Raw genomic sequence first — 13,499 nt, forward strand, 5'->3', positions numbered from 1 at the left:
TTTAGCTTCATATTTGTTCAAAATTCTTACTAATTTCATCTATGGTAGCAATGACAAAACCACCAGCACATAGTAATAATGATTATAATGGTAATTAATATTTGCTTACTTTCATGACCTTTTCTGTCTCTCATGATACCGAGGAGGAAAACTCTTTGGCTTCAAGGATAAAACTGTGCTATGCAGTTATAGAAGTCCTTGCAACCTAGTGTTCTGGATGAGATAATCATGCTCATGTTTGGTGCTTAAAACACATCACCAACATCTATTAGTTGTTAGAATGTAGCAAATCCAGTTTTTTTATTGTTTTGTTTTAATTTTTAAATCTCTGTAATATCAGTTTTCCCTGCTCCTGACATAGAAGAGATTTAGTGCTAGGGTTTTTATGTATATGTACACACATACACACACGTATACGTAACTTCTCTCATTTGTAAGGGAAGCCTAAGGAAAAGAGGGACTCTACACAGAGTAGGATTAAGACTTTTCCCTCATTTACCACAGTCTACAGGTCTTCTAGCAAGCTTCCTATTGATTATAGATGTGGGTCAAACTTCGATGCATTTCAGATATCCAAGTAAACATTTTTCTCCTGGAGACTGTTATTATAACCGGTCCCTTTATATGATAAGAGTCTTGTAGCAACACACACAGCAAATACTATTACTGTGTGTTCGTACAGCAATCCCCTCTAGGAAAACCTTGCGTATTTTATGATATTCGGATGCCTAGTGCTACCAGAGAAATTTATTGCAATCTATTTTTGCTAGAAAGCCCCCTCTGCAAACAATGGCTTTTTAAATCATTGAGACTATCCATGTGACATAGGCCAGTGGGCATAAACTGATTTAAGGATTTTAATTTTAAAACAGGTTGGTAATCTCTAGTGGATAATGTGACTGTGAAAATGGAGTTTATCAGGCTGCCCTGCAAGTCCATAGACAGTGCAAGCCAGTCTGAGCCTGAAGGTCTAGGTCTAATATTTCCTCATCTAGAAATGGGAAGAAATATCTATCTGCATTTACTTATGTAGGAGGAATCTGCACCACTTGAAGGTGAGTTTCATTCTCAGTTGCTGATTTCATAACAGACAGAAATGTGTTATCCATGTCAGTAGAAAACTAAAATAATTTCTAAGTTTAAAAGCTATTGTCGAACTACCATCTTGTACAGTCTTAACATAAACACCAATCCCCCTGTACATGTCATACATCACGTGCGCCCAAGCGGGAATCAAATAACCAGTGATTTCCTAAGCAGGTATGAGTTTTGTCTTGGGAGTTGCTCTGGCTGAGCCTTCCTCTCCCATTCCACTCCTGTGCGAAGTTAGTGGCAGGGAAGCAGAGCCAGGCATATCAGCCCTTGCCGCCCCACACAGTCACCCCGTAAAAAGCATGAGGTGTCGGGGAATTCAGGGGTCCAGTGGAGCTTAGGATTACATGTGAAAAATTAGGGCAAGAGAGGACTTGAGGAATGTGTCAACTAGACCCAGCTGAAGTGGTAGAAACTGGGAGTTTTGGTCATGGGCAATATTATTGGGACACCACGTACTTTGTAAACACAAGAGTACAGCCATGGGCTGTGGCGGATTAGTACATGGATAAGAATGATTTAAGGGGAGTAAAGTCAGAGAGCTGAAAGGGAAGGAGAATAAGGTGGGGGTGAGGGAACTTGGAGAGCAGGACCAAAACTGGATACTGAAAGGGAGAGCTGAGATGAGACAGAAACAACCTAACTAAAGAGGAAGCCATTCTCTTGTGAATTTCAGGACTCAGTGGGACTGCGGCAGCATCCAGAGTGGTTTCAGACTCAGCCTGACCTTGCTGATAAAGAGGCAAGACTTGGGATGAACACAGGTCACAGGATATTGTCAGGGAGCACCAAGAGCAGGGCTGCTCCAGGGATGGGAGCAGGAGACAGGTCAGGAGCTGAAAGCAGTCCAACACAGGCAGTACCCTCACTAACAAAGTGTCATCCCACAGTACCTGAATGCAGCAGGTTGAGCCAGGTGCCAGTAATGGGATCCATCAATAGCCCCTGACATGGCGAGGCAACAAACCATGATGAAGGTCTATCCAAGGACTCCTGTCAGCAGCAGCTAGATATGGGGTTGGAGACACTGCTATAAAGTAAGTCCCAGGTCCATCCAGGAAGCAAGGGTACTGACCAACATTCATACAACAGCTGAGTGCCCCAGGCCGAGCTTAAATGAACTCCTGAGGCTTGGGGTGAGGATGGATGGGACCCAGGTGAGGCTGGTTGGAGGCATGAAGGCCTATCAGTGGGAAGGAAAGGGAAAAACAGGGAAGAGGTTTTCAAATGTTTAATAAATGAGATGTTATGCCTTCCTCCTTTCAGTAACAGATCATAGCTCAATACCAGTGAAGTCTTACTGGCATTTAAAGGTGCTATAACAACTCTCTGAAACAGAAACTCCAGTGTTAGAGGATTTTCTTGTACCAGTGCTGACAAGCCAGTTCCCTTAAACGTGTAAATCATACTGACAAAATGAGATTTTGATAGGTTCCTCTGCCAATACAGATACTTGGTTAGAAATCTGAGGTCCTGGTACCTCTAACCAGCATAGCTGCACTCATGAACTCCTGAAGTGTAAACAAGTTGAGAATCTCCATTATTCAGGTGTCAACAACTGCCTACACGGCTACTAATGTCACATCTACATCCACATTATTGAGACCAATGATGAGCTTAAAGTTTCCTTACACACAGACCAAACAAATAAAGCTTATGCACACAAATTCCAGGTTTTTAAAGGAGACATTAAACCGTATTTTTCTGTATTTACCATTAAAAAATACTCTATAGGGTACTTTACAGGTCCAATTCTCCAGAATAAAGGTATGTGTCACTTTTTATGCTCAGGTTCACCTGGATTTTTTCAAGTTTTTCACACTTCTGGTAAACAATATACCCTATTAAAAATATGGATCTACAGCCTGGAATACCTGTTTTTCTGGCCACCTCTTAATAACTTAACGCTCTCCTAATACGAGCATCAGGAGCCCAGAACCCCCCAATATTTCTCAACTGTAAAATCAGTTTGTTTACTATTAGAAAAATCTCCCTGTGTATGACAGGCTAACCAAAACGGTTTTGACAAAAAGGAACTAAAGGAACAGCATTGACTTTTATCTGAGAAATAGCAGTTACATCACCCCCACAGTGGTGATGGCACCACAGTATAAATTGTTGTTTTCACAGAGCCAGCTTCAGTACAAGGAGAAGCCCCACTCTGGAAGGATGGGGTTCAGCAAGAGCCAATGTACCTGCAGTATAGCTCTTTTCTAGGAAGTTCAAGTATTTCTGTACTACTCTGCAAATGCAAGACAGGCACACTTACAACAGAGGCAAAATACAGCTATAATCAGCTGCTTTCCTGGGAGATGCAACATTCCTTTTATTTTGGTGTATTTACAAGGATAAAGCAGTCAACTGCAAATTTTTATTTACATAAATTGAGAATTCAGCTTGAGGTCAGAAAAGCTGATTTTACTGCTCTTTCATGTATACACCGCTCACTTCCACTGGCTTTGCAGCATAATGATGGCAGAACAAATTTACCTTTTTTTGCAGAGATAACATTAGAAGTCCCGTCACTGAGGTCTATGATTAGTTCACTTGGGAAAACACTTACTTTTAAAAAGAGGAAGACCCCAGCCTGTCATAATCCAGTAATTAAATGGGAAAATTACTCTAAAGGCCAGAAGCATCAAAATAAAAAGGACATTTTAGGTTTCATGGGAGTTGACAAGTCTTTATTATAAGAATGAAACATTGCAACAAGGTGTTGGATCATTTATTGTAACTAATGTTTGCATAACTTTTCAGTGGTTTGAATTCGTATTTGTAACATTTGAGACTTAAAAGTAATAAAAAGGGAAAGCAATATCCCTCCTTTTTTTTTTTTTTTAACATGTCTGAATGGCAAGAATGCTGGAAGTTTGAAAAGGGTGGTACCATCTATATACATTTAGGAAAACGTGCTTGCTGTGAGTGTACAAAAATAAAATTTATTTGTTAAATTACACATAAATATAAGGTACAAATGTATTTTTAAAATACAGATAAAGATAATCACACTTGCATTGTGTACATATGAAAATACAGTATTTTAATATTCAACATACACAGACACATTTATGATAAATGCAACTAGTTGGCAATGCCAGTTCTTCTCAGTCTGTTTTTCGTTCTTTATTTTTTTCCCTTCCAGTTTTCCATAAACATGGAAAAATAGGCATTTGAAACAATTAGTTCTGCCGGACATCTTGCAGCAGTTTGTTAATTTCTGCCACCAGCTCGCTGGCATCCATGAGTTCGTGTTTACCATCACTGAGGTGGTTGAGCACATTGTCAAAATCGTCTTCTTCGTAATTCTCTGGGATCTCCTCCATGGCTGGCAGCCATTTAGAGGAAGGCTGCGCGCTCGAGTGAGTCCCCAGAGTGGGCCCATTGTTGGCAGGATTTTGGAAATGTGTGCTGGCTGCCCAGGCTGCCACCCCCTGTGGATAATTTACAGTCTTGGCTGGCAAATGTCCCTTCCTGCGCTCCAACGAGTTGGAGCGATCCATCTCACTGCACTCTGTGTAGGCATCTAGCGAGGGAGGCAGCAGGCGCTGGAAGACGCTGCTCATTTCAGAGAGGAGAGAAGAGGTACAGGTGTCCCCTGACTCCTCGTCACTCTGGCAGTCCTTACCAAACGTTGAAAAGCTCTTCTTCTTCTCAGTGGTGTCAGCAGGCTGTGGCTCTTCCTCGAGGCCCTGCTGTTGCTGCTGCTGCAGCTGCAGCTGCTGCTGGGGTGACTGGAATTCCTCCCCAGGGATGAACATGTTACTTCTGTAATCGGAGGAGGGAGAGGGCAACGGCGGCATCCAGCACTGGTCGGAGTGTCCCAGAACCCTGCACTCCTCCGTGCACAGCCGCATTGCTGCAAGCGAGAAAAAAGGGAGAGTGAGCATCCCCCTCCTGTTCCAGATATCACACACATTTGCAGGGACTAACACAGGGACTGCACTTCTCCAAAGATGTCCAAATGTTTGGGTTCACTTTCTGTGTGCAGAAAGGGGGCAAATACAATTGGTCTGGATCTAAACATACTTCCATTGCCAAATGGTCTCAAAAAATGAGAACAATAAATGCAGAACATGTAAGACAGTAATGCGATCTCTTAACTAGGGCTGAAGATAAATATGTAAATCCCAGGTGGAAAACAAGCACTTGTGACTTCAAAGCCATTCGTTCCCTTTGTACAGAGCTGTTTCATTAAAAATATATGTAAAATAAAATTAAGGTGTTTCTACCTCCAAGCATTTACTTAAGTTTTAGTGAAGTCTTCCACATGCAATTAGAGAAGCATATCAGAGTAATAAAGTGGGAATAAAGGGACAGGGAAAATAAAAAAGAACCAAATTCTTCCTCTTCATTAACATACCTCCTTTTGATCCGACAATGAGGTGTATGTTGAATATGAGGTGATCCGCTACCATATTACCTTTTTAACTGAATGGGTTAAATTTTAATCCAGTATCAGAATACCTAGGGCTTAATTCACAGCCTGTGTGACACCAGTGTTTATATGGGAGTTACTCTGAGGTGCACTCACAGCTCTGTAGCTCAGGTTACTGGACCGTGCTGGCTCAGGCCTTGGCACAAGGGGGGCTCTAACCCACAAGGTGGGCACCCAGGCCAGCCAGGAGGGCTGAGGAGCAGAAGACAACAGAGCCACTCTTGCAGCTGCTTGGGTTTAGTGGCGTCTCTCAGGGAGAAGCAATACAATGGGACAAGTGACTGCACCCCTGGGAGCCATGCTGGTCAGAACTGGCCCAAGGAGTGCCACTGCAAGAGTCCTCCGCAAACACCTGAAGAGGTCTGGGAATGGTCCCTGGAAGCAGAGGCAGGCAAAGACTTATTTTACAGACCTGCAAAGAGAGATGTGCCAGGAGAGGCCAAATCTTCCTCTCCAAAGGGAACTGACCTTGGCTCAGGCTGGGTCGTGCCTGGGTGCCTGGCAGACCTGCTGGAAAAGACCTAGGCGCTGCAGGCCCACTAACTTGAATTTGAGTCACATACTTCAAAAGACAGTTTTCAGAAATGCCAGACTCTTTGCATTATGCATGTTTTGACCATAAGAAGCTTTTGCCCTCATTCTCTAGCAATTAATGGTTAGATTAGCCCTACGCAGAACAGAGTTTCTTTTTCTCTATATATTGAACATATAAGAAATGTTTGCAGTCACGCCCTGTAAGTTTTCCTCTTTCTCATCACGTTTACCATCTGGCTCTGGATCCACTCAGTTTATCAAAAGATCTTTTTGCAATGGTATAAGCAGAACTGAACAGAGTATTTCAGCTTAGGACAGACCAATGATTGATAAAGTCCTACTCTCATCCTGTCAGCCTTATTCATCTCTGTGCTTTACACAGCCTATCATATCGTTCGGTTTCCTAATGCCCTTTCCATTTCTTTGAGTATAAACTTTCTCTGTGTTGTACACGTGACAGTATAAATTTCTTCAAGAATACAGGTTCAGGCTGCAGGCTGGATAGTGCACAAGCTATTGCAAACGGCTTGCTGATCAGTGAGCTTCAAACAACAAAAGCAACCTAGAAAATATCAGTGGCTGAAGTTTTGATACAAGTGTCTGAAATGCCTTCAAGTGCTTTGTTCCCACATATGAAAAGCATATGTGCGCTGTTTTACAAAACATGCCTAAGAGTTAGATAGGAGAAAAGATATCTGAGTGATCCATGGAGCCTGGACCAGCACTCAACCCATCCCAGAAGGTAAGGATTACTAGGATTACTCTTCTAATTAAGAAGACTCCTGTAACTTAATGGGACACTTTCAGTGGTCTAGCAATTCATTAGTAGTGAGGGTTGTCTTATTGTGAGTTTTGTTACTTGTCTTATCAGAACTGGTTTTGGTATAAAATAATAAATTCTGACATTCCTGAACATAAGAACAAAAAGATACTCTGAGGAAAATGAATGGTGTCACAGTCTTTCCTTAAATCAGCAATAAATAAAAAACCCCCAGATACACAACAAATGCTGATGTTTTTTATTTTTTGCCAGAACGTAAAGCTTATTGGCGAGGATTTAAAAAGACAGAAAGAAAGAAACAAGTCTTTCAAGGACAGTTATTGAACTTTCTGATCACGTAATTTTTGAAGTTTCGAGGGACTGGGTCCGCTCCTTTCCAGTTCCACCTTAAACGGACAAACTGAAGGGACTTTCTCACAGCATTCAGCCTGTGTCCAGACCGACAATGCAGAAACCTTTCAAAATGGAGAACAGGAATCCTCCAGGAAGTTTTCTTTTCCTTTTTATTTGTTTGGATTGCAAATCAATTCAGGTCTCATCTGAACAGGTTTCAGCATATTTATCTGATGGATTAAGACCATGTATAGCAGTAAATGGACATTTGGGTTAGATTAAATGCCCATCTTGATAGCCTAACACAGTCCTGCCTGTACTCAGCAGGAGTTTCCCTTACTTTGAATGTGATTAGCACTGGGTGAAGGCTGGGCACTTTTGGAAAACCTACCCTTTGGCTTCCTGTCCAAAGACCAAATTGCAAGAGCTGAAAATGAGTCATAGGCATTTCAGCTAGCCAAGAGGGTAACCACTCCCGCCTGCTGGCAGCCCCCAGCTGCCCACCGGGAAGGGGACAGCTCCTCCTTGGCAGCAGCAGGGCTGGATGCCAGTGCAAACACCAGTGTACTTGAAGTTCCCTTGGCAACTGAGAGCTCTAGCAGATCCCTCCCTGCCTCCTTGCCAGCCACAGGAGAGAATGAGACATGCCTTATGCTAGCTTGTAGAGGAATAAGTAGTAGGAGCTGGGGGACATGAGGATAAAATATGTATTAGGACTCCAGATTTCAATTAAGGATTCTGAAAAAATAGTAACTTTTCCAGGTCTCTGGTTTTGAAACATTGGGTATGTCTGACTAAGTTGAGGAGGTAGGTGAATGCCTGGGTAGGTGTGACAAGACCTGGTCTGCAGCCAAATATACACAGAAAATTTTAAAGCCAAAATGTATAAGAAGAACAAATTAAACTCTTGGGGTTTACTCTTGCCTAGCATAACAGCATATTTCTCAGGGTAAAACACACCAAGGTCAGGTACAATCCCCTCACTGGTGTTTTCCCTGGCAGCAGAGGGAAGGAGCTGCAGCACTGCAGGTCCTCTCCTCCAACCCTGGGCAATATGTGGGGGCAAATTTTGGAGGGAATATGTGCTGCACCACTCTACAAAGTGATGTGCCCCTGTGTATAAAATGACTTTACTAAACTTTTTAAGTTTACACTCTTCATTCAGTGGGCCATACTGAAATTATCCAGTCTGTCGGTTATACAGAGAAAACTAAATAGGATCTGAAATAAGTACAAGATCTAGGGTACAGCCAGTGGCTGTATAATTATTAAAGTAATTACAAAATTCCCATATTTGTACTTAGCATGATTTTCCATCATCGTTTTTATTCAACTTATAACTGGGCATAAATTTAAAAGTGGTACTTCATACACGTGAACCTGTACGTGTGTGTGTATCTTACTTTCACTCACCCTTTTCTAGCTTTCTGCCTCCCTTCCCCCAAATTGTACCTCTTAAGCTCTTTCTTCCAGAAATTAGGGTTGCAAGATTTAAAATCTGGGACATATTTAGATCCTTCCCTTGCCACTCAGTTCACATTTCAGTGGGAAAAAATACAGTTTTCTTTCTTCTCCATCCACATTTCTAGACCACTTTCACAATCCATTTCTGAATGATAGAAGTTTGTACTGTATGGTTCAAACCCACTGTAGAAAATGTATCTCCCAAATTATAGTTCAGTGTATTTTTAACAAACCACAACTGCCTGGCTTTGCAAAAACATCCACCCAGTCATTAAAAGTCTAAGGACATGGAGCACACCATGCTTTTGGGGGGAATTTGAAGCCAGCGCATGATGATGTGAATAATAGAAAAAAGTAGGCATTGCTCTGGGCAGATTTTCAGTTGCGTCTAAGGTTTCAATTTACTAGATATGTGAAGGCTTCAGCTCAATATTTATCATGACGCAGAGTAAAAAGGAAGGAAACACAGGACTTGAAAGCTAAAAAATTTCTGCTTTCTCAGTAGTAGCTTTATGAAAATGACAGCCAGGCAGCACTGAAAATAAACTGTTCAGCTTCCATTGTGCTCTTACCTGCAGGAATTCTCCCATCTGTAAGGAAAAGGTCACTGAATCCTTCCCCAAGAAGTCTGTCAATTGGAGACTCTCTCCCCAAATCATAATCACTGTCTCCAGCTTCACTATCACCCCGGCCACTGTCCTTCAAGCTGAATTTATCCATATCTTGCAGGGCATACCTGTGAAGAGAAGTGTGGTGATGGTGGAATTAAATTATCTCAGGTACATTATATTCTGCTTTTTGATTAAAAATACATGTCTATATTTTCTGATACGTGTCCATGCATATGCAGCAGAACAGTCCAGATCTTTACCTGTAGCTTCTGGAATACTTGTTTCCTCGAAAACTTGGCCTTGGTTGGTACTGGCCCTGGTGAAGCATCGAGAGAAGCTGAGAAACCTGCTAAAGAGAAGGTGAAAAGACTGATTCCTTGAAATGAAAGCTCAAATTCCTAGTTGTAAAGCCACTAATTAGCTTCTCAGGTTTGTTTCTTGGGGTTCCCCCCCCATAAAGTTTAATTAAATCAAATTCCTGCACATATATAATGCAGTACAACGGACTATTTTGAAGCATAGTGTCTGCCACAGGAAACATCGGAGGACCTTGTGCAATGAGGAAATGGGCTGCTGTTCACTAGGCTCTGAACTCATAATAATTAATTCATTAACAAGTGAAACAAGTAATTAAACAGAGGTGGAGTTTTGTTTTACTAGATTAGAATCAACCCTTTACCATTCCAGAATCCTAATTCAAAATAAAATGTCATTGCTCCACGTGTAAAGAGATACCAGGACAGAGTTCTCATTGAGGCCATTACAGAGCATTTGCAGTAAGAACCGAGATGGATAGTCTCGAAGTTTGAGATGCTACAATCATATATTACAATGACTGTACTTAAACTGTGTCAGTGTTTAACCTTTTAGTTCTCTGTCCCAATTAATGAAAGAATTTCCTGTATTATTTCTCTATACCAACTCCCTGGCACTCTTTCTCAAACAGAGCTATACAGAGGGAAAGGGAAGGCAAGGAAGAAAAAGAAAGAGCAGCAAGCCAGAGCAGACTACTGTCTGTGCTGTGCTCTGTTGTTTCGACCTTACAGGGACGAACCAAGAAATAATGCTGTTCGTAATAGATTTAATCCTGTTCCCCATGGTAATGGATTCAGTTAATATCGGAGTAAAACTGCCAAGCTGAGACATCTAAAGAGAAATCCCTAACACGTTCTCGTTGGGCATAGACCTACTTGCCTATTGCTCTCACAGGTTGCGCGCAGAGTACCAAGTGAATGCCTGAGTGAATGGATGTGCAGACCGAGGTGTGGACCTTACCTCAACAGCCGGAGTAGCGTGGGTGAGTTCCAGGGAGAAATTTTCGGGCACGTGGTTAGAGGAGATTGTCACCAGGCTGTTCAGCGATTGGTGGCTGTGGTGGCTCTGCCGGCTGCTCATTTGTCCCCTTTCCAGGGTCGGAGATGATGACGGAGAAGCTCTGTGGTGAGACCTGATGGGCAAAGTGCCATTAACCGTTGGCACTAATGTAATGTCCCCTTTGTGGATCTGTCTCGAGGGTCGTTTTGGGTGGTGCTGGTAGGTCGATTCCGCCACGCGACAGTTGTAGGACCTGGTGTCCTTTTTCTCTCGATTACATCTTGTAGCAAAGATTACCATAATGACCAAGAGCACAGCACAGATTGATCCTAAGGATATAATCGTTATCATGGAGACATCCAGGGAGGGCTGGCTTACCAAAGTTGCTTCTGTGCTTGAAAATGAATAAACGTACTCAAAAACGGTACATTTCAGAAGTGCTTTAGTACTAAGCTGAGGACTGCCTTTATCCTGGACTATCACAAAAAACTCCCATTGTTTTGCTGGAACTGATTCAACGCTCACATTGATAGAGATGTCACAGGTTTTGGGGTCCATCACAAAGATGCTGTTTTCCTTGTCAGCTGCTATGGAGCAGCTGAGTTCAGAGTTCATACCAGAGTCTCTATCTGTAGCCCTTATCCTGGTGACAAGAAAACCAGTTCCAGCATCTTTAGGAATTGAGATTTCTGCCGTGCTGTTGCGTAGCGCTGGCCCCACAATGACAGGAGCGTTGTCATTTTCATCAATGACTGTCAGTACAACCGTGGTATTGCTAACAAGCTGCTGACTCCCTCCATCCCTAGCTTGAACCATAAAAGCAATTTGATTTACTTCTTCATGATCAAAGGTTCGCAGGGCATAGATTGCCCCGTTGGAGGGATCGATGGTCACATAGGTGGTTATAGAACTTCCCAAAATATAGCTCTCCAAAATAGTGTAGGTCACCTGCCCGTTGTCACCTAGATCTGGGTCTGTGGCTGTGACTGATGTGATATATGCTCCCGGAGAGTTATTTTCCAAGATAACAACCTCATATCTGTTTGTCTGGAAGCGGGGTGGGTTGTCATTTTCATCACTGATTTGGACAGTAAAGTGTTTCACTGTGGAGAGACTTGGCGTTCCCTTGTCCTCCGCTATTACAGTCAAGCTGTATTCAGCTCTCTTTTCCCTGTCTAGAGTGGCGTTAGTCAAGATCAAATAGTTATTTTCATAAGTCTTTTGAAGTTTAAAGTGGCCGTGACCATGGAGCCTGCAAACTATCTCTCCATTCATGCCAGAGTCCCTGTCTTGCACTCTGACCAGGGCAACAAAAGTGTCTAGGGGCGACCCTTCAGAAATGTAAGCTATCTCTTCTTTCTCTGGGGACATCAGGTTTAAGTTAATTTCAGGTCTGTTGTCATTCACATCCACAACTTTAATTATAATTTTGCAGTGAGCTGGAATAGAATTTGGCCCCAAATCTTGAGCCTGAGCATCAATTTCATAGGATTTGGTTACTTCATAGTCCACTTGCTTCAGGAGGGTCAGATGCCCTTTCTCTGAATCTATCTTAAAAGTCTCTATAATTTTGGCAGACACATGACTACTAAAAGAGTACACAACTTTACCATTAGCGCCCTCATCTGGATCAGTAGCATTGAGGTCTAAGAGCAAAGTCCCAATGGGTGAATTTTCTAAGAGTTGGATTATATAGGACTGCTGCTCGAAAACAGGGCTGTTGTCATTGGAATCAGAAATGCTTATTTTCAGGAGGGATGACCCAGACCTCTGAGGCACCCCCTTATCTGAAGCAGTGAGTTGGAGTTCGTAACTTGACTTCAACTCCCGGTCCAGCTCTCTAACCACAACCAGCTCTGCATACTTAGCACCATCCGTCCTGGTTCTCACCTCAATACTAAAAAAATCATTAGCAGAAAGGGAATAAGTGTGAAGGGAGTTGTCCCCTACGTCTGGATCGAAAGCGCTGTCCAAAGGGATCCGGGTCCCTACAGCTGCGCTCTCTGATATTTCGATAGGGATAAGAGCTCTGGAAAACTGGGGAGAGTTGTCATTAATATCCAGCACTTCGACTTCAACATGGAAAAGCTGCAGATGTTCAGTGGGCAGAGTGATCACGTCAAACTCTATGGAGCAGTTTAAGTTTTTCTGGCAGAGTTGTTCCCGGTCAATTTTAGCTCCTATGCTGATTTCTCCATTATCCTCACGGACTACAAGCAGGGGGGAATTCCCCCTCTGCATGGCTCGAAAGCGAACCGAGGAAGGGTTTAATAAAACATCGGCTACATCCTCCGACAGTCTTGCAATTACCGATCCAACTCTCTGCTCCTCATAAATCCTGTATTTCAAATTCTTGCCCAGCACAGCCTTATTGAAAGATACTATCATCAGTGCAAAAATGAATATAAAGTGCATTTTACCGCCGATTCGGTGCATTTGTAAGTTTTTGCAATTTATTTCTCCAAGCAAGTTAAAAAGCAATTATTTCGCCTTCCTCTGGTACCTTAAACCCGGCGCACGTCTGGTCCTCTTAAAACTTGAAAACGCCTTTTCTAGCCAGCCAAGTCTTAATATCTTACCAGATCAGAAAACTTTTGGGGTTTTTTATACACACCGTGCCGGGACATCCAGGTACAAGCCGTAGGCAATCCACGCTTTTCTCATTTGACTCCCCGCTCCTCTTGCAGGACGAAATGCGGCAGGGCAGCGCGCTCCGCTCCCGCCGGAGCATCCAGGGGCCGCCGGGCAGCCCGCGGGATCCGCAGCCCGGCCGCCCGCGGAGCTCCTCTTCCCTTCCTTTCCCTTCCCTCTCCCCGCTCGCCGCCAGACTAAACACCCTCGCTCGCCGACTCCAGCCTCAAATCCTCCGCAACTTCGCTCTAACTCCCCAGACAAAGCTTTTTGCCCGGCATGTGCCGAGCCCAGTCCAGCCAAT

General features: G+C 43.1%; 1 protein-coding gene across 2 annotated transcripts; it reads right to left on the reverse strand.

Annotated features, from left to right (window-relative positions):
• Window positions 1-3,800: 3,800 nt before the first annotated feature.
• Window positions 3,801-13,247, reverse strand: PCDH18 (protocadherin 18). Of its 2 annotated transcripts, none has more exons than XM_075090261.1 (4): window positions 10,526-13,247; window positions 9,511-9,596; window positions 9,212-9,375; window positions 3,801-4,948 (listed from the first exon to the last, which is right to left on the reverse strand). In XM_075090261.1, exons 1-4 carry the CDS (start codon window positions 12,998-13,000, stop codon window positions 4,272-4,274), a joined length of 3,402 nt encoding a protein of 1,133 aa, XP_074946362.1. In that variant the 5' UTR covers window positions 13,001-13,247; the 3' UTR covers window positions 3,801-4,271. The 2 variants fall into 2 exon arrangements, with proteins under 2 accessions (XP_074946362.1, XP_074946361.1); XM_075090260.1 differs by having other exon boundaries at window positions 9,511-9,599; window positions 10,526-13,088.
• Between the last annotated feature and the right edge of the window lie 252 nt (window positions 13,248-13,499).

Source organism: Phalacrocorax aristotelis, chromosome 4, assembly GCF_949628215.1.
Source record: "Phalacrocorax aristotelis chromosome 4, bGulAri2.1, whole genome shotgun sequence".
NCBI lineage: Eukaryota > Metazoa > Chordata > Aves > Suliformes > Phalacrocoracidae > Phalacrocorax > Phalacrocorax aristotelis.